At 47.1% G+C, this 27399-nt stretch overlaps 7 protein-coding genes across 7 annotated transcripts; 3 read left to right on the top strand and 4 right to left on the bottom strand.

Moving 5' to 3' along the window:
* Positions 1–816: 816 nt before the first annotated feature.
* AFUA_7G06930 (uncharacterized protein) lies at positions 817–978 on the bottom strand (the record flags this gene model as incomplete). The annotated part of the gene is made up of 1 exon (XM_077805222.1): positions 817–978. The coding sequence occupies one exon, from the start codon at positions 976–978 to the stop codon at positions 817–819; it is 162 nt and encodes a 53-aa protein (XP_077661350.1).
* A 3290-nt stretch (positions 979–4268) lies between these two features.
* On the bottom strand, positions 4269–6361 carry AFUA_7G06920 (NmrA/HSCARG family protein). The gene is made up of 3 exons (XM_743726.2): positions 5936–6361; positions 5460–5880; positions 4269–5397 (listed from the first exon to the last, which is right to left on the bottom strand). Exons 1-3 carry the CDS (start codon positions 6107–6109, stop codon positions 5057–5059), a joined length of 936 nt encoding a protein of 311 aa, XP_748819.1. The 5' UTR covers positions 6110–6361; the 3' UTR covers positions 4269–5056.
* A 537-nt stretch (positions 6362–6898) lies between these two features.
* On the top strand, positions 6899–8798 carry AFUA_7G06910 (F-box protein). The gene has a single exon (XM_743727.2). The coding sequence runs from the start codon at positions 6975–6977 to the stop codon at positions 7860–7862; it is 888 nt and encodes a 295-aa protein (XP_748820.1). The 5' UTR covers positions 6899–6974; the 3' UTR covers positions 7863–8798.
* A 2386-nt stretch (positions 8799–11184) lies between these two features.
* Positions 11185–12833, top strand: AFUA_7G06900 (aminotransferase class IV). Its single transcript, XM_743728.2, has one exon. It carries the CDS (start codon positions 11279–11281, stop codon positions 12248–12250), a length of 972 nt encoding a protein of 323 aa, XP_748821.1. The 5' UTR covers positions 11185–11278; the 3' UTR covers positions 12251–12833.
* A 929-nt stretch (positions 12834–13762) lies between these two features.
* AFUA_7G06890 (Dyp-type peroxidase) lies at positions 13763–15668 on the bottom strand (the record flags this gene model as incomplete). The annotated part of the gene is made up of 7 exons (XM_077805221.1): positions 13763–13998; positions 14069–14499; positions 14549–14659; positions 14720–14812; positions 14863–15179; positions 15236–15470; positions 15526–15668. The coding sequence occupies 7 exons, from the start codon at positions 15666–15668 to the stop codon at positions 13763–13765; spliced, it is 1566 nt and encodes a 521-aa protein (XP_077661349.1).
* Positions 15669–20618: 4950 nt separating this feature from the next.
* Positions 20619–23108, top strand: AFUA_7G06870 (uncharacterized protein; the record flags this gene model as incomplete). The annotated part of the gene is made up of 1 exon (XM_077805220.1): positions 20619–23108. One exon carries the CDS (start codon positions 20619–20621, stop codon positions 23106–23108), a length of 2490 nt encoding a protein of 829 aa, XP_077661348.1.
* Positions 23109–24926: 1818 nt separating this feature from the next.
* AFUA_7G06850 (uncharacterized protein) lies at positions 24927–26390 on the bottom strand. Its single transcript, XM_077805219.1, has 7 exons — positions 26270–26390; positions 26097–26218; positions 26014–26027; positions 25888–25964; positions 25519–25818; positions 25312–25460; positions 24927–25225 (listed from the first exon to the last, which is right to left on the bottom strand). Exons 2-7 carry the CDS (start codon positions 26200–26202, stop codon positions 25116–25118), a joined length of 756 nt encoding a protein of 251 aa, XP_077661347.1. The 5' UTR covers positions 26203–26218; positions 26270–26390; the 3' UTR covers positions 24927–25115.
* Positions 26391–27399: the final 1009 nt, after the last annotated feature.

Raw genomic sequence — 27399 nt, 5'->3', positions numbered from 1 at the left:
CTCCTTGCACGTGGTATTCCACCATCATTGGCCTCCCCCTTGGGGTATTGACTTGTTTACAGAGGCTGTGTATGAGCTATGGATGGCTGCAGTAATTCCATTTGCAAGATAGTCTAGTTCATCTTCATTCTCTGCCAAGCTCCTGACGTTGGCTATATTAGAGGCGAGAAGTGTGAGGAAGCGGGTGTGGTCTAGTGTGTCAAATCTTAGTCTTTGCAGAGTTTCCACAGGTCCCTGTTCCCACGGCAGGTTCGTAAGAAGTGGGCGATGATCTGAGGTGGCGTCTAGATAATATGCAACCCTGGTACTGGCTCCTATGAGGGTTGGGGAGCTAGAGACAAAGGCAAGGTCCAGGACGTTGCCTTTGTTATGTATAGGGATATTAATCTCAGAGGTAAGCAGTAGTCCAAGCCTGTCAAGCCATTCTGTGAATGATTCTGCGAAGGTAGTGGGTGCATGCTGGAGTGAGGGCTACCATCTATGGTGGTGTAGGTTGAAGTCACTAGCAAGCAGGGTAGGCAGAGAGAAGTAGGACTCCAGCAAGGAAGTAAGAGTTCTCGCTGCTTTACCCGCCTGTTTTGCGCCAGCAGGAGCATTATATATATTAAATATCAAGGCAGATTGTCCTGAGCACGAGGAGATCTGGAGTAGAAGAAGGTCTGAGAGGGTCTCTTGGCTTATTGAGTCAGGGCAGAGTTGGGAGGCTCAGATGCCATTTTTCTGACGAATGTAGGTAAGAACTCGAGGGATGCCACTTATCTCCCAAGAATCAGTTGGGGAGAAGCACTCGTAAGATGGGTGCCTTTTTGTGATCTTTTAAGTCAGGTCTCTGTAAATGTAGGGCTCCTGTATAAGGATAATGTTGATGTGGTTGGAGTATGCCTGGGAGAGGGCAATTTCATGGGCTTCTAGTATACGGCCAATGTTCAGCTGGAGTATAGCGATAGACTCCTTCCTTGGGTGATTTTGGTACTTCATATTTGTTTGTTCATCAGAACTTCAAAGCTGTTTTGTGGCTTAGGAGATACGAAGCAGACTGCTCTGGCTGTGACCGGGGGAGAGTCTAAAGGCTCCTGTGGCGGGGGGGTAGCCGTGCGGAAGGGGAAGGGTGAAGGGCGGCTGTTTATAGCCATGATTTGGTCCTAGGAAGGCTCTGGGACTTGCATGCAGCACTGTCTCTCTAGGCGTGCCTTAGCAAGCTCTAGGGAGCTAGTCTTGCGAATCTCGGCTTGCTGGGCCTTTGTGCATTGAGTGCCTGCCTTGCTAGGTCGCAGGAGGCATTGCTCATAGTCAGCCGGGTGGGGGCCATGGCAGTGTAGGCACCTTGGAGGGCAGGTGTGGGGAGGTTGGGTACTGCATCTATTGCTATGGCCCTCCTCAGTATACTGGGTAGAGCTGCAAAGTTGATACTGGGGCTGGCGAGCACAGGATCTAGCGTTATGCCACTTCCAGCAGCAGTTGCACTGTATAATCTTTGTCTTTCTTACTAGCAGCTAAGCATTAGTGATCATGCTAAACAAGGAGAGTCATACTGGAAGGTTGGCCTTGCTGTCCTCCGGGAAGTTAATAAACTAGCTAGATAAGATAGTGTTGGGGTTAGCGGCACTTATAGCAGTCTCAGTAATAGAGACTGGGTTAAGGCCTATAGCTTCAGTGATCTCTGAAGACAAGATTTCAGGGTTAACGGGGATCATGGAGTATTAGCTGCCAGTAAGTCGGCCAACCTTCCTGGGTACATTGGTCACTCAATAAGAGATCTAGTGGGAACTCCGTTCGATCTGGCAGTCTTTAAAGAAGGCGGCTATAGCTTCCTTTTGGGCCTCTAGGGCTGGGAGGGCTTTAGTAGAGCCTGGCAGAAGAGCAAGTCCAGTTTTGATAGATTAGACGCCCTTGAGAAGCTTTCCATTAGTGCCCAGATGGGATCGCAGGCTAGTATGTATAGCAAATGCATCTATGCTCTTGGCAAGATGGTTCTCTGGAAGGCGCATAAAGAGTCAGTTGTCAGGAGGTGGCAGCTTTGTAGCTAACCTATCAGTCTTAGTATTACTGTATGTTTTCTTCGTGGCAGCATTGTTCCTAGCTGGGGGACTTCTGGTGACAGTCGCGTATGTGGACTGGGCAAGACCGGAGGGGGGATGAGAAGGGGGAGGTGAGGGGGGGAAGGAAGCAGGGCCATGGGCAGGGGCAGGGGCAGGGGTGAGGGGGAGGGGGGCATTAGTCAAGGGCACGCCGCTGATGTAGGCATTGAAGTGTTGTTGGGCTATATTAGCCAGGTCATTGCTAAGGGCCGTGAGCGCTCCTAGCTAGCGGGGCGTGAGGCCAGCATTCTGGCGTCGGTGATCATCAAGGAAGGCTGCTATGGGACTAAAGATTTTCTGTCCCTTGAGAGCTCTAGCAGTGGCTGAGGTGGTTGTCTCCTGTAGTGCAGCCTGTAGAGGGCCACCAGGTTGGTTGTTATGTCGTGCCATGTTATTGACGCGTCGAGACGCGTGGTGGTTGCTGGGCGGGTGTCAGGCAGTAAGCGGAGGGGGAGCTGTCCCTTATCCTAGGCAGGGCGCCTGGATTGAGAGCCTGATCTGAGAATTCAATAGAGTATGGCCTTCCTGGGTGAGAAGGCTGTGCGTCCGTAGCTCAGAGGCTTCCAAGTGATGTGTTTGTGGCTGCAAGACGTTGTGTTGGCTTTGGTGGGGTTGCACAGTTGTTGTCACATGACGTGGCTGTCTCTCTAAGTACCGCAAAAAAGCTAGCAAATCGGAGGATCTGAAATAAAGCTGTTGCCACATACCGGATCCACCCATGGCAGCCTCTCTCATTGGGCAGAGCCAAACATCGAGTTCCTCCGCGGACAAACTTCCTCGCTGTCACTCTATATTCGTATGTGCGAAGACAATCACAAAGACATTCCGTTTTTGAGGCTCGGCTAGAAAATAGCTACGCATCAAAGACGGCTATCAAGCAGCCGATCAATCCCTCTTCAACTTCTCCATATGAAACATACGCGCAAACATCCAATCAAAGAGACCAAACCAAAGCCACCCCCCAACGAGGAACTGTATCAACTTGCTCTTATTTCCTTCCCAGATCCATTTCTTGTATGATCTCTGACCAGAATGTCGGACTATCTGTGCAACCACGCTCTCCGCGTAAGCATCGCGGCTCATTGCGCCTTCCTGACTGTGTCGAACGCGGCGATTGTTTTCTGGCAATATGCCCTTATAAAGAGAATCTGGCGCCAGTTGGCGATCTTCTCTGGCAATACGCGACTGTACACCTCCAGTAATGACCGTGGTAACTTTAACTCTGTAGACAGGCATCACAGTATGAGATTTCGATCCGGTACAAGACGCGAGTGCCAAGAGGGAAGTGAAATCTTACCCAAATGGAGCCAGTTCGATACGCATCGCGTCACTCAAGGAATGTAAAGCTGCTTTGGATGCATTGTAGACGGAACCGAAGACGTATGGCATCACCTACAGCAGTCAACATGGTCTCTTAGGTGTAGGTCCGTGGCTGCCGTGCTTACCCCAGATACTGATCCAATTTGCACAATTGTCCCCTTGGCTCTCAGGAGCAGCGGTAGAAATGTTTGACACATCAGTATGACGGCGAAGAAGTTCGTCTCAAAAATCTGCCGGGCTCCCTGCAAGTCAACCTCCATTGCAGGGACCGTATAGTCTGGAGGCAAGATATTAGCCATATAGACGAGAGAGTGCCCAAACACTTTTGATAGTCAGTGCTCTCACTTCGACCACTGCAATTGGGGACGGTCAGTCTGGAATGACAACAGCAGATGAGGAGCTCGCGGGTGTCTACATACGCATTATTGACCAGGTAGTCCAGCCCTCTGGAACCTACGCGTCTCTCGATCTCGGCATAGCATTGTAGTACACTTTGCGCATCGTCGACTGTGAGTGCTAACGTCTCGATTCCTTTGGCTTTGAGACCGGCGAGGTCTTCAAGTCTTCTTGCGGTCGCAAACACGCGGAGCCCCTTTGCTTTAAATGCACAGCAAAGCGAGTATCCTATTCCTCCAGGGGAGCAACTAAAACATGTTCATAATATTCAGCAACTGGCAACCCAATGAAAGAGGCAGAGTGGATGGTGATCGCACCCTATGATGAGAACTGTTCTTCTTTCGTCCGTATCGGGCATTGCGACAAGCTATCAAAGCCACGGTCAGCTAGGGGAAGTGGCGCGGTACCCTTATTTTAAGTGCTTTGAATCACCAGTGGAAGAGCTGGGGATCAGGAGCAGTGAATATTGCAAGTCACACCAACGAAAGTCTTGTATTGTATCTAGGCTCAGCTTTAACCTCAGCCAGAGGGACCTTAGAAAAGTAAAAATCGCCCGGACGAAAATGAAAATGGTTATATCTGTTCCATAATCATTAACCGAATGGAGGATGTCGGCTAGCATCACATGGAACTTAAACTATGCTTTTGCAGATAGCTCAGCTAGGAAAGTGAGTTCCTCCGCGGAGGACTGAGACGTATGCATGATAAATCTGGGAAGATTTGCAGACAACATCAAACTGCAGCGACTTCGCTATTCACTGAAGCAAGCCAACGATAAGAAAGATAATTTGACCCATTTTTCAGTGGATTTCACAATTGAGATCTTCATGTCGCACGAACCACTCTTGTCTGAGACCCTTACGCAACATGGAGTCTGTTTCCAACATACTCAAAAAGGGCGCTTACCATGGAGCTGCATATCGGAAATTTGAATGTCTAAGTAGCTCTCTAGCTTCCTCAGTGTAGTCTCCGGCGTAGTGTTGTAAGAGTCGTGGTAATAATTATCTTTTCAGGAGTGAAGTAATGATTATATATTTCGATATAGAGCAGTAGCTTACCCTGACCGAGGTGTGCAGAATTGGCTAACTGAGATGGAATCAAACATGATGATACGATTGTTGATACATATTCTATCATTCAGACTCCAAACACTCAGCAAATGGGGGATCATTCCACTGGTCTTAGACATGGTTAAATGACATGCGCTTTCATCTGCAACACTCATTTTCCATACCACTACCATTGGAAGCTCACCTCACTCACTACTGGAGAAATGCAGCTTTGTTTCGCTCCAGGAACTCTCTCCAGCTCGTTGGCTGATACCCAGCCTTCTCGAGCCAGTCATTGCTCTCTTTAAGATCCCTGCCGTTGAAGTAACCAGGATTCTCAATGAAGAGGTGGTTCTGCAGCATCTCCTCACCAATTGGACCAGGCATAAAGCTCTTAAACGTATCGGGATCCACCTGCACAAATCGAGCTTTCTGTCCGGTAACCTCCTCGAACTCCTGGAGGATTCTTGTAGGGGTGTAGTAATCTTCGGCGGCGAGGATCTGAGCACCAAGGGACTCAGAAGGATTCTTCAACGCCGCAGCGACGTATTTACCTATGCAGACCATCAGCCTTCGTTGATCTCGTGCAATCCCATCGCAGATGGTTATTACCTACCCATATCGGCCTCGATATCGACCAGTGGAAACTTGGCGTTCTGACCCACAGGGTACGCCAGGTTGTAGACGCCGTCCTCGCCCTTGCGCAGCATACCCACTTCGGGATAATTGCTCATGAAATACCCTGGCAGCACAAAGGTAGCAGGCACACCAGTGGACCGGATATACTGCTCCACCTGGGCTTTCTGGTCAAAATGGGGTACATGTTTGAGCCGCCCGCCGGATGTCTCGGTGACATTGAGCAAGGAGGAGAAAATCAGATGTTGGACGCCGGTTGCCTTTGCTGCGTCGGTCGCGTTCTTGCCATGCACCGGTTCTGCATCTGAACCGGCGACGCCCCAAGCCGGAGTGGTCACAAGGAAGACCGAGTGGCTCCCTTGCAGTGCCTGGACGAGAGACTCCTTAGAGTTCATATCGGCCTGGGCGGTAGTCAGCATAGTTCCGTGTCTGGTCTGGTGGGTGGGTAACGCATACATTTCTCAATTCAACTCCTTGCTTGGACAGCGCTTGAGCTGCCGGCTTCGTGGTGTCACGGGTGATACCGCGGATCCTGAATTCCTGGGACAGCTTTGCATCCTGCAGGATTGTGCGGATGACAGAGCCGCCTTGTTTTCCTGTCGCGCCGAAGACTGTGAGGATTTTGGACATTTTGATGAATTGATAGCTATGATAGTCGATGAAAGTTGAGTTGTTGGGAATTGAAGATCTTGTTGATAGTCATGGCTCCTGCTACTAATCAAGTCCTTTTATCTTCAGTCTTGAAGGTATACATGACTTGACGTAGCCCTCATCAGTCTGGCCATGACTAATGTTTGTTAGGACTCGGTCTTGACGGTGCCGAGGATTATGAATCAAACGCAACCTTATTTTCTCCAACTGTGCTTTGAGTAGTCAGCTCGGCCTCCGACTCTAAGTTACCGAACACCCCGCATATTATCAATCATCAAATCTTCTTGCAGACTATGTGGGTCCGTGGGGCAGTATCAGATCCTTACCTAATTAGTTACTAGTAACTCTCGTTCCTCTAGTTCAGGAGGTGTATCCCAACTCTTATGACTTTTAGATTACCTTCGCATCCGGCTTATTTACAGTACACGGACTATAACTGCTATGACTTTTGGCCCAAGTTGTAAATACCTGGGTAGGGATCCCTGAGTAATTTAACAGCCAGGGCCCACGTGTTACTAGAGTGTACCATTCGATATGGTGCAGGCGATGAAAGTGATAAAAATATGCTATCACTCTATGCCATTTACTAGCGGTTGGTCTATGACTATTTTGTATGACTGGCTGGCCTTTTCCGACACTCAAGGACATTTCAGCAGGTGGACGAATCATATCTCTTAGCAAGGAACATGACTCAGCATTATTGGCAAAGTGATGTATTTGACTCACGGAAAACAACATTAAATTTATGACTTAGTGCTTCATTATTATCTTTAATATAGCACTATCAAGCCAATCTTTATATTACCGCATTTCAATCAACAACAATACGACTAAAGCAACTAAAATGGCCTCCTCAACACACGCGGCATTCGGGATCCGCGAAATCCTCGAGATGATTCTCCTCAACCTGGACATGCGCACACTCCTGTGCATTCAACGAACATGCCGCTCCTGGCTGGGTATGATCCAAGACTCGTCGCCTATACAAAAAGCTTTGTATTTTATACCTATAGAAAATACACCCGGTCAGGGTAAAGTCCAGAATCCCGTACTGGTCGAAGCATTCCCAGCCCTATTCAAACTCATCGACCCCGATGACCCGGAAGACGACTATGAGTACGATCAACCCACTCTCACCACTTTTGACATGATGAGAAGCTCCTCAAAGCTCGTCGCGTATCTACGACCAGAAGCAAGCTGGCGACGGATGCTGGTCCAACAGCCCCCAGTACGCAAATTTGAGGTCTACATCTGTTCGACTAGCGGGTATAGTTTCGCACATACGTCCTTTGAGGTTCCTGTAGGTAGATCCTGGAGAAGAGGCGTCTCCTGTGAGATCATAGGCTCAGGCACTAATCTATGGGCACAGGATAACCCAAGAGGATTTACAGATGGCCTGCGCATGGGGGATTTTTTTGAGGTGCTGGTGTTCGATGACGATGTCCCCTTTGCGACATGTCGCCTGAAGCACATAATATGGTGGAAACAAATCCCACAGCAAGGGCTATCAGTATGGAATGAGATGGAACATCTGACGGGAAAGACAGTCGACTCTGATATCGTTGTCTTCCTCCGTTCTCATATAACTCAGCGTTATGATTCTGATGATGATGAGATACCAGAGGATATAAAGGCAATGGATCGTATTAAAGCTGTGTACAGGGAGCTAGGGATCCAGCCTAGGCGTCTGGGGAAAACCGAAGAATGGAGTCATTCCGACTGGTGGGAGTAGACCCTTTATCTGTTTTGCTTTACATGGCAAAGCATTATCTTGCCCCAGGTAAAAGCCCCTGGACGATGCTGTTGCTGCCATGATATCGCCGCAAGTAGGTGCGAATCGCCGGAAGCTCATGTCTAGCACGCATGTCCATCCACTATTTACTTTCTCGGGCTCTGGTATACCACAGGGATAATAGCAAGAGCGCTACAGGATCCTTCTTCTCTAAGAGGGTTCCAAACTAGTTATGCATGTGGCTGGAGGCCAGGATGACAGCACCTTGCGAAGCTACCCCCTTTGGAGCCTCTATAAGCCGAGAGAGGGCATGTGCAACGGAGAAATAAGGGCTAGTCTCTTGCGTGGAGGAATCGTCAAGGGCGCACAGTTGCGCTAATTCAACAGATACACCATCAACGCCTTTCTGAGGCAAGGGATGATGTAGGTATGCAAAGGTCTCGGTCATCACGCGAAAGACACTTTCGGGTCGCATAGGGTTGGCCAGATTCCACAGCGTCATCTTCCCAACGCCTAGACGTACCCACTCTAAATCAGAGGAGAGTGATGCTCCAAGAGGCCATGCTTCATCAGGACAACCAGCATTGATCGACGAGAAGGTCAAGATGGCAAGAGCACCGGCTGTGGCCCACAGAGGATCCTTGTGGTCTTCCTTGATAGGTTGGCACAGCCACCTGTTGAACAGTGTTGTGCATTGGGACAGGTGATACGACTCGCGTACAGAGCGACGATGGGGCGGCGCTACGCCAAGGTAACAATCATGGACAGCCGTTAGTAGGAATAGAAGAGATACTGAAGAGTGAAGAATATAGTAAGAAAACTGGTCGAGGTTGGCATGGACCTAGTGGGAGCCTTTTAGACGGCACTTGTATAGTTACTATGTATCCAGCTTATGCAGATTACTCAAGCCTTCAATACATAACTCTCTTTATACGATTGCCAACGGAAAGTGGACACAAACCTGATCACTACCACTTCCATCTGTCCTCAGCTTTCAGTCTGCGCCGAACCACCGCTGAGGGAAAACCCAGCTAGTTGATTGTGGGGCTTAACTGTCTTGGAACCTAGAGTACGGAGTTTAATGAGTACAGTTTAGTACAGGAATCAATCAATGCCATTAATCCTGGGAAGCTCCGTCGTTTATTCTATGACATCAGCTGCCTGATTAGTTAGTTAATGGGCTGATATTCTTGACAAGGGTAAATCCCAACTCCAATCACTTAAATTCTGGTAATTCCGCGCCACACCATACTTTGGGCGCCAAGGCGAACTTTGGGAGGATACCTTCTATAACTGGTTTGCATGGCCAATTTTCGGCTACAAATAGTTGAGATGAGAATATACTTCCTCCCCCCCTTAAAAATAATAATAATAATAAAAAAAAAAGAAAAAGGAAAGAAAAGGATTCCTAGGCTATAATGGACCAACTCTGTTATAAGGCCATGGGAACTGTTGACTGAACTGTAGCTAGCAAGAGGGAGCAATTTACTATACGCTACAGCAAGCCATTGGGACGAAACCGTAATAATAAATATATAGAGTAGGTTATGGGGATAAACAGACTATCATGGTTTTCTGCCAGCAATACGCACCGAAGTGTTTTTAGATATCAGCTTATCTTCCCATAGGTGTAGTAAATGAATTCAATGTCCTTACCATATCTTGCTAGTAAAGCCTTGTATTACCTCCTGACTATAGTTTCCATGTTCATCCATGTCTACTCTGGACTCCACGTCCTGGCCTGGTCCATACTTATGTTCTCCTGGCTAGTGCAGTCATATTTTGGGCGAGCACTAGTATAATAAGTCCCTCCATCATTGGGCCTCCTCATGGACTTTAATCAGATCTTTGTATAACTCGCGGCAGCTACCACGTCTACAATGTAGCAATATAATAATCCCAGAAACCAGGAAATACCACCGTTGTTAGCCATCAGACTTGACAGTGAGTTGGCTATTCTTCTTCCATTCCTGCGCAATAGTCTCCCACTCCTTTATTTCAATGTCTTATAACTCACCTGAGAGGAAGGTTCCTGTCATGCTCTTCCCTAGCACTGCTACCTTCTCTCTGCTTTAAAGTTTGCATAACTTTGGCTTGGCATATAACACTGAAGAATTTATGCAAAATATTATAGGCAGCTAGTTCCTGCTTCTAACCTGTAATGATGATATTTTATAACATTACTATACTACTAGAGAAGTCAGCATATCTCTATTGAATTTATATGAGATTATAGTTCCCGCGCAATACTTAGCTAACTATGAATTGGGCGGCGAATAGGTCACGACATGTGACTGTATGAGGATTCTTCAGCTGATATTAATTGCCTCTGAGAATTTATTATGTTATTAGTATTTGTTATAAGCACATAACTCCCTGGGAATTTCCATGGTAATTGCAGATTCTCTACAGAGGCTGTGTTGTGGTACTGTCATCTGGCATTGCCTTGCTGGAGCAACTCTTCAGCAGTAAAAGCGGATAACATCTTTAGTTGCCAACGACATCGAGCCTCGCAACGGCAAAGATATAAATGACTAGAGGCTGCAGATTTCCTTTCACAATTACAGGTGGAGAGCCTCATATAGGCAGATCGCGGGCTTGCCACTAAAGACCTGGACCACATACATCATTCAGCCATGATAATCCACTTGTGGTAAAACTATACACTGCTCACAGCGGTAAGTAACTCTTACCCAATATTGCTGTATGTTGAGATAGGATACCCAATCTATCCACTATATCAGAAGCAGATATCCTCTTTGCGAAGAGCAGATCCAGCAGGATGGGTAAGTTAATTCTCCAATATATGCACTCTACATATGAATTTCTTTTATTAGTGTACATAGCTGCATAAGCCCTTATCTAATACTATAAGCAACATTGTGAGTCCATTTGTGCTATTCAGTCATTAGGCCTGCACCCTTACCACTGTGCAGGAAACCTAGCGTAATAGATACAGTAATGATGTTTAATACCTAACATCTTCCCACCACTGAGCTAGTGATAAATTAAGGATATATTCCTGATGGCCAGTCTAACACTAGCAGCTGGGTCCTCTGTCTACTGAAGAAGCCGTACCAAACAATGCTAAATCCCAAGTCAGTGCCCATCAAATGGCAGAAGTAGAGTTTGCTTCAATAGGAATGCGAACATAAGCAAGCCAATAAGCCATCAACGAACAAGAATTTACCCGATAGACCCGGCCTGTATATTCAGCTGTCGTGTTTAGTGGTTGACTGTTTGACATATGGGTCCAACAACCAGGGAATCGCGATTGTTGCGTACGTCATTTCCCGCAAGCAGGCCAGAAAGAGAATGTATAAATTGGTCTTTACACGCTGCTCAATTCTTCACTTCCAGCTAGGTCTATTTGGTATGCTCTTTCAACCTTTGAATACAGTGACAACGCATTCGTCATGGCCTCTATGGACAAAGTCTTTTCGGGATATTATGCGCGCCAGAAGCTGCTTGAACGGAGCGACAATCCTTTCTCTAAGGGCATTGCTTATGTGGAAGGAAAGCTCGTCTTACCTAGTGATGCTAGAATACCGCTACTCGACGAAGGTTTCATGCACAGTGACCTAACCTATGATGTTATATCGGTTTGGGATGGTCGCTTCTTTCGATTGGACGATCATTTGCAACGGATTTTGGAAAGCTGCGATAAGATGCGGCTCAAGTTCCCACTTGCACTGAGCTCAGTGAAAAATATTCTGGCTGAGATGGTCGCCAAGAGTGGTATCCGGGATGCGTTTGTGGAAGTTATTGTGACACGTGGTCTGACAGGTGTACGTGGTTCGAAGCCTGAGGATCTGTATAATAACAACATATACCTGCTTGTTCTTCCATACATTTGGGTTATGGCGCCTGAGAACCAGCTCCATGGTGGCGAGGCTATCATTACAAGGACAGTGCGACGAACACCCCCAGGTGCATTTGATCCTACTATCAAAAATCTACAGTGGGGTGATTTAACAAAGGGACTTTTTGAGGCAATGGACCGTGGCGCCACATACCCATTTCTCACTGATGGAGACACCAACCTTACTGAAGGATCTGGTTTCAACATTGTTTTGGTGAAGAACGGTATTATCTATACCCCTGATCGAGGTGTCTTGCGAGGGATCACACGTAAAAGTGTGATTGACGTTGCCCGAGCCAACAGCATCGACATCCGCCTTGAGGTCGTACCAGTGGAGCAGGCTTATCACTCTGATGAGATCTTCATGTGCACAACTGCCGGCGGCATTATGCCTATAACATTGCTTGATGGTCAACCTGTTAATGACGGCCAGGTTGGCCCAATCACAAAGAAGATATGGGATGGCTATTGGGAGATGCACTACAATCCGGCGTATAGTTTTCCTGTTGACTATGGCAGTGGCTAACAAGAGCAATGAGGCCACTGGAATATCATGATGGGTTGCCTGTGGTTCTTGTTTGCAGGCATTAATATTTTCTTACTGGTCCACTGCAGACAGCACATTCAAATTACTAAGTTAAATAATGGATGGAGTGTCTTGTCCCTTGCAGAGCTGAGATACAGCTTCTGAGAATAATTCATGTGCCTTGTCAAAGACATGATTTAGACTGAGCGATTCCCAGTGCAAGTTAGGCCAACACTCGGCCCAATATGTCCTTTCCAGCGTCATCATGATGTCGTATACTGCGCTGTTCATTGACAACCACTTGAGGAATACATTACCATATGGTTGTAGGCCGGTAGCTACCCTATGTGCCATGTTGTGGTAGTATCTGATCTAATTACACTTCTTTTTAATGTTGGGGCTAGATTCAATTGCCTGACTGAGTGATTTATTAAACAAAGGGTTATGTTTGTGTGGAAATTAAATAACGCTCTTACTAGGCACCTACTTATTACCTTGGGCGACAACCTTTCAAGTCTTGGATATAGTTGGTTCATTAATTATACCTCTGTGACTCTAGTGTCCATTCTTCGAAGCCGTAGCACCACCTACCATGCTAATATGGAATCTCAATGACGCCATTTAGTATTCTATGGTCCAGAAATATCTAGATGAGAATATGACCATTACATTGAAATGATATGAACGATCAGAGATTTTTACATGGGTGTACGTTAACTTGACATATGTGACTACGTTCTAGCCAGGCTACGTCCTAATCTGGGTACATCTACATCTTGTAGCATCTCCGTTACATCATACGGGGGTTTAGTTATGGTGGGAAGATGGCTCAGTCCACCATGAGGGATACCTGCAGTCAGAAGACCACCCAGTTCTTAGACTTTGTTTTCAAACTTCATTCCGGGAACAACCTTACTTTATGGTTCAAGTCCATAGATTTCAGTTCAATAGAATATCACTAGGCTAACAGGTGTCCAGCCGATGTACTCGTCATCGGACCAGAAGGCCCACAGGACTGCGAACCAAGACCTCCTAAAATCGGGTACACATAGAAGGGACTGTGTCTAGCTCGGTCATCTCAGAGATAAGGAAGCTTCAGAAGAATCATTAAGATACAAGGAGAGGTTGACGCCTGTAAGGTCTTCCATGCTATTGACCACAGCACACGTACCCAAGCATCATCAGCTAGTTAAGAACTTAACGGTAGATCGCGGGTGTTTTCATCTAAGATATTGTACATGCTTCTGTATGTGGTATTTATTTGAAGTCCTGAAATGCTCTTTTTCAACAACCCTACGTTAAGGTGGTCGCCTACCTCGGACTGGGGGCCACCCTCTTGGGCGACTCCGAAAACAACATGGAAGGGTAGACTAGTAGTCTAGAACCTGACGGTTGCTCCTATCCGAGGTGAGATAACTGATTAATAAGTAAAAGTTACATACAACTATCTAATCTGCAACGAATGCCAGAGCCAAGTTTTTGCCTAAAGCACAATGCATAACATGAAACTGATTACTGCTTGGCGATATTCGTCAGTGCTTTGATCGATGGAGAAAAGAAATACTCCCCTCCCTTAGGGATCACGCAGCTCTTCAAATCAACATGGATATTGTTATTCTGGCCGTCACATAATCCCATAACAAATGGGTCAGGCCCGTTAGACTGGCCACAGATGGGGTCGGCACCAGGTCCTGGAGGGCCGGTAATACCTCTCTTCAGCGGGGGGAAGGTGTTCTTGTTACACCATTCTGCTCATATTTGTTAAATATTAAGGGGCAAGATAGTATGTGGTATTGATGCAGTGGTTGGATTGCTTACGCTCTTGAACTCGCCTGAATCCATTTGCAATGTTGCTTTGGTAGCACAGAAAGAACATTCCGCGCTCCTTCTTTGTTATCTGTTCATCGTTCTCTTCTTTAGTGACTTCATCCCCATAGGGAATGCCCCGACGCATCATGGAACTAGTACTCGTATCCTTGACATCTCCCCTGGGTCTGCACTTTCGGATATGCGCGGCGAAAGGGCACTTTTCCTGACTATTGCCTGGTTGGAAGTCAAAGTTATTGCAATCAGCGAGCGAAGGATCATCTTTGCATGGTGTAAGAAAAGTAGGGGCACCTGTGCTGTGTAAGTGTTCGTCATGAATAGGTAGTATGTTGGGACACAAACCGCTCTTCCATCTGCCCATTAAGCGTGCTGAAAGCTGATCAGTGGTCAGATGATGCTTAGGAGCCGTGCCATCCAGCCATCTAAGCCCTGGTCAGAAGGTTGAGGTGCGGTATTTAGGGCTGTACTTACTTGTTGAACTCAGGCACAAGCTGCTTCAGCTTGCGGAAGACAAGGAAGCTACCGTCCGTCGCCCAATCAGGCTGACCGACAGGCTCTTGATCGGCATTAGTAATAATGTATCTTGAAGGAAATATTATTAGTATCAGTTTGCGCAAGTAATTGTCAGGAAATTGTACGTACCCTGGCGGTACAAGTGGCGGCTCATATTTGCCCTTGGGAGCGGGGTCGAGTCCCTCCAACTGGGGTTGGGAGATGAGGTCACGATAACCAAAGCTGATAAAGGTCAGATGCTTATTTCTTTTTGTAAGGTTACCATTTCTCACTGTTCTTTGCTCTCGTTTGGATCTGGTCGCACATGGCCATACTCTATGAAGAGCTCCCGGATGCTGGAAGTGAAACCAAAGTATCCAATGAAGATATATTTCACCTCACGCAGTTTTGCTCGCGCGGTCTGCTCAGAGCGCCCAGTGACCAGAATTACACCATCAATATATTGATCTTCGACTTCGGGCTTGAATTTTGCCTCCCAGTCATCTGGATTATCCCGACCTTCACCACCAGCAACTCCACCTTGCAAGTCTGCAAGCATACCTCCTAGGAAGTTGCCAGATTTCAAATTGTCCTTATCATCCTTGAAAAGCTAGGTACGGTATCAGATATAGTCCACTAACCAGTAGAAGGGATGGCGGGGCGTACTTTTTTCAATCCTTTGGCACTAAAGGCCAAGTTCACACCAGTGAGTGGAATCACTTCGGACTTTGCTTCTCCACTAGACACCTCAGTTTTGTTCTGTCTGATCTGCTCATTGAATTTAACAGCATCATTTGCTGTAGTAACCAGTGGAATAAGTCTTTTCAGATCTCTACGGAACCTCCTCTCAGAGGTAATATTGAAAAATAGAAAGAATTCATGAAGCTTCGGCACACCTGGCCTAAGAAATGTTACTATCATAAGCCAGTGGGAAAGCTCGGCGAGGCCGAACTCACCAGATGTTGCCTTGAATGTTGTCCTTGTTGATTTCTGGCTTATTGATTCTTTCGGAGGTCATGTTGTCAGACAAGGGTATTGTGGTAGAGCAGGCTGTAGCGTAGGTCAGATAAATAGTGAGTGTTAGAGAGGAAAAGAACATCTAGCAACCACAGACTTATATACAACTGTCATCAGATTTTCTCTGATAATCTATAAATGCTAATAGTTGTTCCATGGTACCTAATAAATATAATGGTAAAAAAGCGTAATTTAACAACCTTACACACGGAAATCTCCCATACATAGAGTAGGATGAAAGTATGCCACTGAAACCATGAGAGGTATGAGTGTAATTAACTTCTTTCATGTCTATCAGTGGGGCATGTTACAGCAAGCAAAAAGAAGTGCAGCTACCAAAGATAAGCTCTTAATATTTGGCTTATGATGCTTTGAAATAAAATGGACGCCACTGGGATGTTGTATACAGGTTGGTACTGCTTTGAATTTAAATGCCTACTACTCATGAGCTCACACATCTCACTGATCCAAAATCTCCTAATGCAGCGTAGATCAGGCAGTCATCACTTGAGAGTTTGAGAGCTACCTTATTAGAGTTTCGATGAGGTCAGAAGATGTTAGGGTACTACGCCATAGTCGTGGCTTGAATCTGGATCGGCTAGCCATGGAGGAGTGTTCGACCCACTGTCCACTATTTGAAATACAGGCAGAAAGTGACATTTATTCTGATTCATAAACTTAACAGATATTAGAACACGAACTATAATAATATACAGACGTAAATAGCATTATGGCCAGTGTTTAGAGCCCCTCTATGAACGCCCCAGCTCACACTGACAGTGATGAGTATAAGCATGAGTATCAGGCATCGGCGACAATTAAATAATGAAGACATTAATATCTATAATGTGAACTCACATACTTGCAATCTATTATCTGATGCTGGGCCAAGGCTGTTTACTGAGTAATGAAAACCTTGGCCAGTACCACTTGGCGATAGCTGAATTTTCAGTTGGAGACTTCTCCCTATCTTCCAAGCAGGCCTGAGCCAGCCAGTTACTCAGTGTCGCATAGCGTACGCTAATCCATGTATTGCTTATCCATGTATCTAACGGCCTATGGTTTATCCGTCCCGTTGCGCAGTTGGTTCCTTTGCTGAACCGTACTGTTATCCAAGACCGGTAGACAGATAACCCCATCTTATGAGAATCAATCAACTTACCATTCAAATCGTGTTGGTCTGCCACAACCTGGTAGCATGTCCATGTTCGTTCCAGAGGGTATTCCTCTTGGGTTTACATCAGCTCTTTAGTTAGCATGTTTAATCATTACTGACTGCCGCTGAACCTTGGGGATTCCGAGGCCTATTAGCGATTACCCAATCCCTCCGACTGACCGATCAACATTGTGGGACCCGTCATCCAATTGCGTCATTCCCACCCCGATTACAGCAGCTCTAGGGCATAGCCCTAACCGCACTGTTGCTTACCAAGCCCTCCACCCTACCACAGCCTGTCCAACCCCTCAACCTCCACTCTTCTCCTGCTATTCCGTACTCCACCAACCATCATCTTGTCTTACCTTCATTGGATTAAATACCCTCCATCTCGCGTCCCACCGTTTACCGCTGGTCCTTTGACCAATGACTGGTCGGGCCCTGCGCCTTGCTGAGCTTGGACATCAGCTTAGTGTTTTCCATGATCAGTCCGAAAGCCTATTCGCTCAGCAGTTCGACACAGAGACAACCTGTCTTGCCTGATATGTCCAGTTCACTGAACCCCTTCCTGCATCATCGAATCTCCATCTATACCCACCTGATTGGAACATTGACCGCTCTACACTAAACCGAGCCACCCGGGAGTTCCTACGTTTAGCCCGTCCGTTACTCAAGACAGGGGAATACCAGCGCTGGTCAAGCGTGCACTGCAATACCGACGAACCACAACCCGAACGTCCATTGGGTAGAACGCAGTCTAGATCCCGTTCTGTTTCCACATCCTCTAACAAACAGTCTAACTTGCAACCCGAACACGAGCTGACGACTGTTGAACCCGAACCTACCATCGAATGTACACCGTTCGATCGTTCCGCGGCAACTCCACAGGGACCTCCCGCTGAACTAGATGATCCACCCACAGTCCGACCTATACATCGTTCCCGCTCGCGGTCTGCTTCGCTTGGCCGAACCGTAAGGCAGCTGTTCCCTCAAGAAGAGCCGCCTATCGTTGAACCGCAAGCGCCTGTCATTGAACCATCCCGTTTACCGCGAACCTGTCCTACCCCTCTCGTCATTCCACGAAACCGATTGTTCGACATGAGTGCCCAACAGAGCAGTTCGAACCGAACATCAGTTAACCCCAGTCCGTCAGTACAGGACCTAATTAATCTAATCCAGGCAAACCAACAGACTTTGAACCGTCAGCTGGATGCTAACCAAGAAGCTATGGCAAGGCGGTTTGAGCAATTTGAGGCCTCAGTTAACGAACGGATTGATGCTGCTAATGTGAATCAACGTCATGAGCAACCTCAACAGTCTCAGCAACAGCACCTTCCGCCGCCTAACGGACCACAGCTGAACAACCCACCGGCGAGTAACCTTCTATTACCCACTATGACAAATGGACACTGGAAAACCGAAGAGCTTGGTTACTTCTGGCCTGATATGCCAGAAGATGCTAGCATCAAGCAGTACAACACAAGCCTGTTCTATAAGAATGTGAATGTGTTTACCGACCGTGTGAAAGATGTAATTAATTACAAAGGTGAACCCCTTGTCAAAGCAAACTTACAAGCGAGTCTTCGAGGCGCCGCGTTGGACTGGTTCACCAACGAACTCACTGAGTTGGAAAAACGGTCCCTTCGTGCTCTTCTGTTAGACCAAGGATGGTTACCTGAGCTGGTAAAACGTTTTAGGCCACGTGCTGCTGATGCTCTGGTCAAGTTACAATCCCTTTCTTATGGATACAACGATGTTAGGAATGACAGGACCCCTCGCGCCTTTGCACAAGATGTTATTCGTCATGCCCGCGCTGCCCAAGTTAATGATATATTCAACCAGATCACAATGGTTTAAACCCGGCTTGAGCCATATCTCCGGCGTGACATTCCCGAACCTACCCCTACTACCACATTGACCCAGTTCCTCGAGCAGTTGGAGTCCCGCTCCGGCATCTGGAAGGACATTGCCAATGGCTACCAGAAGGACCGCAACAAGGGCACCCAGCCTTATGGTAAACCCAAGCACCAGCAATCCCAAAGGACCCAGGGCAAATCCCCACAGGAACGTCAAGCTGACCAACCCAGAACTGACCGACCGTACTATCCATCGAACGGTTACGGGTATGGCCGATCCTACTATCCACAATACCAATACCAACCACGTCTGAATGCGTCCCCATTCGCCCAGCGAATGCAGCAGTACCAGTACGGTCAGCAGCCTCCCGCGTCGAACCAGAATCCCTCGTACCAAAGTCCGGCGCAACCGCAGGCGACCGCTCAGCCGCAAGGAAATTGGCGAACTAATTAACCTCTAAATAGGACCGCTGCGAACTACAACCGTCCTATGTGGAATCACAACGGTAGGCAGTCATGGAACCAGGGTCCTTCTCGCGTTGGCCCCCCAAGAGAGCGAGCCTATGCTGCTAACGTACATGTCGAACCGACTGTCGAACATCCATCCCCTTCACCACGGTACGATGAACCGGAATATTCACCATATGTTGAATCAAACGAACGGTATGAATCAAACGAACCGTACGACCAGCACGACCAGCCCGATGATGAGGACCCGGGATATCAAGCATTCCTCGATCATCCGGCGTTCGAACGCGGAGATTTCCCTGAATCTAAGGATGAACCATGCGCATTTGCAGTCGATGTTGGACCTGTGGTCACGACCTGCAATGGATGTGGGGCTACATTCCCGTCACGGAATCGTCTGCATACCCATCTTTCGGAATATCCACGCACACAGGAACCAATCCCTGTTACCCCTACTACTAATGACCCAACTGCTGTCCGTATCATTGAATCTACTCACAAGCCAACCGGGCTCGTTGGAATCCGTTCCTGGCGTTGCGCTACCGCGAAGATCGGAATTAACAGCACATCAGAATACCATGAGATATGCCTCGATACAGGCTGCTCCTCTACCATTGGAAATACAGAGTTCATCGAAGCATTACCTAGCGTAACCATCACCGAGCTGACGGACGGCATCACGGTTTCAGGCATCGGATCCCGTCATCGATCAAACCGTTCTGCTATGCTAACACTATGGTTCCCTGGATTGATGAATGATGGTGGTTCTGCGAACGCATTCGCTAAGATTACCATCCGTTGCCATTTGGTCGATGGCCTGAAGCCTAAGCTACTTATCGGAACCGATGTCATCTGCGGTGAAGGATTCATGCTTAATTTTGAACGTGGCATTGCAACAATTGGTTCTTGCAGTCGATTAACCTTCCCAATCATCGCGCAAGCTAAACCGCGTCGGATCACTCGTGCAGTAGTATATGCAAAGCAAAGGTCTCTTCTACCAGCATATTCAGTCAGTAAACTGGCAGTACGTTTGAAGACTGATTTACCGGCTAACCGCGACTTCATCTTTGACCCGCTGGACGGATCAACCTTGAACGGAGCCACCATATACGCGCATATGGTTGACCATGTGTTCTCCTTCATCGAAGTCCGCAACGAAACACCCACTCCAATTACGGTCACTCGTCACGCTCGCATAGGGACCATCTCTGAAGCCGACTTCGTCACTGCCTACCAAGTCAGCGAGGACGCTATTCCATTAGCTAAGCTGTTGGAGTCCGAACCATTGGAATTCGAGTCTACCAAGTTGAGTCACCCTTCCTCTAGATACCGCGAACACGTCGAACGTCAACTCGAACGTGCTTACCAACTGACGGCTGAACCCGAATCCCCACTGACCGTTTCGCCCGACCATGACAACCAGACAGTCTTACCTAATGGTATCACTGTATATGGCAAAGGCCCCGAAACTGACCGACTCGCCGAAGTACTTATAAGCTTCAATGTCTGAGGCGACGATGGCTCCACAGCCCGTATTCCCGAGGAAGAATGGATGGAGGTTCCCTTGAAGGAAGGATGGGAAAACCGTCTTCCTAAACCACATGTCTATCGCGTCAGTCCCAAAGATCGTGAATGCATTGATCGCACGTTTGACCCTCTACGTGAAGCTGGCAAACTTAGTCCTGCTACCGGTCATACCCCTTCGGCGTATCCAGTCTTCGTTGTATGGAAAACCGTCACTAATCAGAACAGCCAAACCAAAGAAAAGGGACGTGTGGTCATTGACTTACGTGGCGTTAATAAGGAAGTCGTTCCAGATCTATACCCTATCCCGATACAAGAAGACATCATTAATATGGTTCGTGGTTGCCGTTACATTACGGTCATCAATGCCTGTCGGTTCTTCTACCAGTGGCCGGTAAAGCGATCGCATCGAAACCGTCTTGCTGTCGTCAGCCATCGCGGCCAGGAGATATTCAATGTTGCAATTATGGGATTTATCAATTCTGTTCCATATGTCCAACGACAAATGGATCGACTCCTGAATGACCTTGAGTTCGCCAGAACCTACGTCGATGATATCATCATTGCCTCTATGACATTCGACGAGCATCTGAATCACCTCAGCACTGTCCTACAGCGCTTGCAAGACATCGGTATCCGATTGGAACCAACCAAAGCATTCGTTGGATTCCCAAGTGTTCAGCTATTAGGACAACGCGTAGACGCCCTAGGTCTGTCCACTCCTGAAGAAAAGCTTGCTGCCATTCGTACCTTGGAATTCCCGCGCAACCTCAAGCAACTGGAACACTATCTAGGTCTTACTGGATGCTTCCGCCACTATATTGACAAGTATGCCCACATCATCAAGCCTTTGCAGGAACGCAAGACGCGCATGCTTAAGGGTAGCCCTCTAAAAGGACCTGAGCGCCGTGCATTCGCCACTGGCAAGGCAATCAACGCTCCTACTGATTGTGAGACTGAAGCATTCCGTCAGTTGCAATCCGCATTTGACAGTCCGCTTTTCCGTGCCCATTTCGACCCCCTTAGGCGCTTGTACGCCGACCTCGACGCATCATATGAAGGTTTTGGTGTTATGGCATATCATATTCAGATTGACGACCACCACACTAATCTTTCGATTCCGCCCGCGCGTACGGTTATTCAACCCATCTTGTTCCTTAGTCGAACGCTTACCAGCGCTGAATCGCGGTACTGGCTAACCGAGTTGGAAGTGTCCTGTCTTGTATGGGCTCTCCGGAAGCTCCGCTACATGATTGAATCATCCCGTCAACCAACAGTCGTCTATACCGACCATGCTTCTACTGTTGGTATTTCCACGCAAACCTCTATGAACACTGTCGCACTTGAATGGTTAAACCTACGGTTGATTCGTGCATCTCAATATATTCAGCAGTTTAGACTGCAGGTGTTTCACCGGCCTGGTAAATCAAATATAGTCGCGGATGCGCTGTCCCGTCTCACAACAAAACAAAACAAGAACATTAAGTATAACGAACCTGATCTCGACTCTATTGATGCTTACTTTACCGACCATGGGTACACTGCGTCGTCCATCCAACTATCCACCCAGCTCAAGAAACGCATAATAGAAGGGTACTGCGATGATCCACGGACCACACGCATCATTGAGGTCCTCTGCAATAACCGAACGTCCGACTTACCTACCGTCCTACCCTACCAATTGGATGACGACGGACTCCTCTACATGACGAAACATCGCTTAATTGGCGAGGGAATCACTGAGGAACCTTGGATCTACATTCCGCGTCCCCTTGCGAAGGACATGTTCCGGTTGATCCATGACGAACGGAATCATCAAGGCATTGATAAGTGCCTGGCTTCACTTGATGGGTTTACGCTGTACCAAGGCCGCCGTATGCTACGTCAGTACATTAAACACTGTCCGGTTTGTTTGCAGAACAAGATCCGCCATCACAAGCCATATGGAAGCCTCCAACCCCTGCAGGTCCCGCCTGCTCCGTTTGAGATTATTACTATGGATTTCATCGTGGGCTTACCTGACGACAATGGCTATGATCAACTGTTGGTCGTCGTTGACAAATTCAGTAAACGCGTTGGTCTCATTCCTGGTAAATCAACGTGGACCGCTCAGGAATGGGGATCTAGCGTCTTGCGGTATTTCCAGGAACATGATTGGGGAATGCCCTGTTTCTTTATCTCTGATTGTGATTCCATCTTCATGAGCAAGTTCTGGAAAGGCTATTTCACCGCGCTGAAAGCACGCTGGCTGTACTCAGCAGCATTCCACCCACAGACTGATGGTCAGACTGAACGTGTTATCCAAGTCATTGAAGTCATGTTGCGCCATTCCTACACTACCGCTGAACGACCTGATCTGTTCCGCTGGACGATGGATCTACCGAGTATCATCTCCACAATCAATGGGTCACCGAATGAATCTACAAAGGCCACTCCGCACCGACTGCTCTTCGGTATTGACCTCCGCCAACCATGGCAGCTACTGAAGCAATTCGTTAAGCAAGACTTCTCAGTATGACTTGATGCTGAAGAATCCATGAAGTACGCATCCATACGCATGAAAGAGATCTACGATCGGAATCATAAACCAATCGAATTCCGCGTTGGTGATCAGGTCTATGTCCGACTGCACCGTGGCTATTCCCTACCAACTAAGCGAGCCAATCGTAAGCTCCAATTGCAGAATGCTGGACCGTTCCGCGTATTGGAACGCGTTGGAAGACTCGCCTACCGTATCGAACTACCCTCTACATGGAAGATCCATCCGGTTTTGTCCGTCGCCCACCTTGAACCTGCGCCGGCCACCCCCGATCCGTTCCACCGTGAGTTACCGAAGCCTCCCGCGGTCGTTGACGCCGAGGTCTACCCCGGTGAGGATGACATATACGAAGTCGAACGCTTGCTGGACAAGCGTACCGTTCAGCGTGGACGCAAACGTACCCCTTATGTGGAATACCTTGTGCGGTGGAAGGGATACGGACCGGAAGACGACCAATGGGTTCGTAAAGATGATCTTCAAGGTTCTCTCGAACTCATTGAGGCATTCGAACGTAACCGTCCTATGTAACGCCAGCAGGCTGGTTTTACAGCAACGAGGACGTTGCTTTTCGTTGGCCCCCCATAATGTCGCATAGCGTACGCTAATCCATGTATTGCTTATCCATGTATCTAACGGCCTATGGTTTATCCGTCCCGTTGCGCAGTTGGTTCCTTTGCTGAACCGTACTGTTATCCAAGACCGGTAGACAGATAACCCCATCTTATGAGAATCAATCAACTTACCATTCAAATCGTGTTGGTCTGCCACACTCAGTAAAGACTTTTAAAAGGCTAGTATGGCAGCAAATTAAATCACCTAACACAGTTAAACCTCTAGAGAATTTTTTGACAACAGACTTTCCAATAATGTAGAGAGTGTATCCTTTGTTATCATTAGTGATCTCATACCATCCTAGATGTTGCAGAAGGTAGCAAATATGTGCACTATACCATAGCTGCAGTTACCATAGCAGATAGAAGCATTTCTATCCCTGGTAGTCAGGCACATAGATAGGCTCCTAGTCAATGAAAACACTGCATATTGAGCCCTAGAGCTGTGTATATAAGTAGTTAAGGTTAGAGTATTCTCTAAATAATAATATCCAGGTGTGCTATTATATATCTTTATTGTTTCTATATAACTAGCTATTAATAGTAGCTAAGCGCTTTGCGCAGCAGCTTAGCTAATCATTTCATTGCTTAGGTATCTATAGCCTCATACATATTCACTAATATTAAGCATTTGCCTTGCACCCTGAGATTCAGAGTATAACAACCACACATTGTTATCATGGCAGCTAAAGTACCATTGCGGCAGACGTCTGTATCACTAACACACTTTTAATATGTCATGGTACCACAGCGCATGAGTAGACCTTGAACAGCGCCACATCAAGTTAACCTGCAGCAACAGGAGAAAATTTCTCAAGCCAGTGTTCCCAACGATCCCGGTATTAGACTTCGAGGTGATTGTACGCGTACTTGGCAGATATGGTGTGCCCAGCATATCTGGAAATGTTCGAGCAGAGTAATAAGACGCACGTTTCCGTCCCTGTTAACCAGATTACGATAGTAGTCTAGAAACTCAGCAACTGTGCCCTTTGGTCTTGAATTTGGGGAAGGTAGATGGTATTAGTTTTTGCAACGATGAAGTCGAGCTAGTTTATGAAGAGCGGACCAGTCTGAGGCTGTTTATTTCAAGATAAACAGCCTCTAAGGTTCTAGTCATTAGCATCATATATGCAGAACGACTGACAAACTAGGATACTCCCCATGCCAGGGTTAGTAGTCCGTCGGTGCTTTTGCTGCACTGATGCTGAAGGGTGCCTATAATAAGGGTTGTATCAACGGAAACGTGGGCAGTCATATGTAGTATAAGAATAGAGAATATACTCCTGGGGGCAGTAGGAACAGTAACAAACAAAACTCTTCATATAAACTCAGTACATTTTTATTCTTCATAGTGTTTGTAAGGAGTGACTCGCATCTAGATCTTCACTGTTCTCTCATAGATGTCTTGCATTGTGTCAAGAATAGAATCCCAATCATTGAAGGCCACAAAAGGAATCCGTTTCTGTTTGCAGTACTTCATTAGATCTGAATTCAATGGTTAGTGTCTTGTAGCACAGGAAATATAAGCAGTATTTCCTTCAATTGGATGTGGAGTCGAGGATGCTACTTGCCTAGGCCTTCTTTGGCGAATAGGATGTTTGTTTGGGACGCAGCAGAGAGGTCTGAGACTCCATCTCCCGCAAAAGCCACCACAGGACGTTCTCCGACAGGCAGTGCAACGCAATGCTTAATTTCCAGCGATTTGTCGTGGCCAAATATGCTATAATGCTTGCTATGTCACTACACCTCGCTGAGCAGATCATCACTGGCCCACTTACCTATCATCGCGATACTTAATTTGCCATCCACCAACCATGTTGATATGTTTACCGTTGTGAGGGGCAACGTTGTTTGCAACGATAAATATATTGCTAGGCTTGCCAGCAAATAAGGAAACCAGCAATGCCTCTATCACAGGCGTCATTCCGGATGACAGAATCACAATTGGAATACTTTTCTCTTTTGCCCAGAGATAGAAGTTGACAAAACTGGGGTCGAGCTGGATATTTTCCTGAACGATACGAAGGCACTCATTGAAGGGTAGTCGCACGCTGTCAAGCATAGCCTGAAAAGCATCCCTAGCGGGGTCATTCTTCGGCCCACTATTATTGTAGATCTTGGAATTTCTACCCAGGGCTATCACGTACCTGAATGCCAAAGTTCCATTTAGGACTTTGAGCTCAAGCATCCGGCGTTTTTCGGCCCCGAAGCCGAAATTGTCAACCTGTACAGATGGTCAGTTGTTGTCAACAATCAGTGTGGGAGGTTATTACTAGGTAGTCATTGCCTGATAAACTTCTTAGTAATGGCTTCGCAAAATATGAAGAAGTGAAAAGGGCGAGTATATATTGCTTACAGTCCTGCAAAGTAACAGTTCCGTCGAAATCAGTGAAGAATATTGCTTTCGGGTTACCATTCAAATACTGGTGCCTGCCCTCCATTTGTGAGGAACTTTGAGGCATATTTTATCCAATGCGGCTTCAGAAGGAATGTCAGAATTGATATATACCTGGGAGAACGGCGACGTACATGCTTGTTTTATTTGTCCAGAGAGCGACCTCTTTATTTGATCCACCCATTAAGAACCAGACCTGTCCATTGAAGCTGACAGTCAGCTATCCTTAAGAAAGGTAAGCTTGCCATTTATTTTTCCCACTTCCATACGGCCTGTAGAGCTGATCCCGAAGGCTAGGTAACGTGGATTATCCTCAAACGCAGGGCGCTTGCTGGTCAACCTGGTGACGCAAGAATCCCTTGATGCTTAAGTTTAGACCGTCCTCACTGTTTCAGCCTTGGAGGATTCGGAGCCGAAATTGGATATGGCAAAATGAGGGATAGGAGTCTCCAGGGAGGGTGTCAATCTTCGTAGGCTGTTCCACACAGTCCGAAAATAAGTTATCGGACCACACTTGGTTACCACCTGCAATAGGTTACCGCTACAACCAATTGCCGGAAGCCTGCAATTGGACAGATTGCTAAACGTTGCCCAGTTGAGGCCTCGTAGCCACATATTTGTCGCATACCATGCACTGTTCATTACTCGCCGTGACAGGACCATGGTGGGTCTTAGAATGTATGACATGTCTGTCAGCTACAAATCAAGTCCCACATTATTCCCTATTCCAAATTGCACCTTCTCTATTTGACGGGCAGATACAGCAGCTGAGGTCTAGCCATTTCAGATGTTGGAAATTTGGATGTGTCTCAGTTTGACTGACATAATTGAGTGACATGGTTGTGACCCTGTCTGGATGAAAACGGTCAATTGAACTAATAAACGTACCACAGAACATAGAAATATGACAAATATATTATTTCTTCTGGAAAATGTGTGCCTAGACAGATAAGCTGCGTCCATCTGGCGGATTGCGTACAAGTCTATGATGCGAGGAGACAGCCCATATCTCCCACAGGATAATGTTTGGTTGCACTCCACCCAACGGAAGCATGTGCTTAGCCTTTTACTATAATGTAATGACTTATCGCCTTAGAGTTCAAGATAGATGAACTCTTGCAAATATGCTGTCTTATGATGAGGGCTTTAGGAAATTGTATTACACATGTTACAGCGCAGTCCTTAGGTCCAGCATGAAGTGTTACTTTCCTGCTGACACTCTTAGAAACATATCGCACCGAGGGCCAGAGAGACACCATGGGTT

Source organism: Aspergillus fumigatus, chromosome 7, assembly GCF_000002655.1.
Source record: "Aspergillus fumigatus Af293 chromosome 7, whole genome shotgun sequence".
Taxonomy (NCBI): Eukaryota; Fungi; Ascomycota; class Eurotiomycetes; order Eurotiales; family Aspergillaceae; genus Aspergillus; species Aspergillus fumigatus.
The sequence above is the reverse complement of the archived record's forward strand: the minus strand, read 5'-3'. Positions and strand labels throughout refer to the sequence as shown.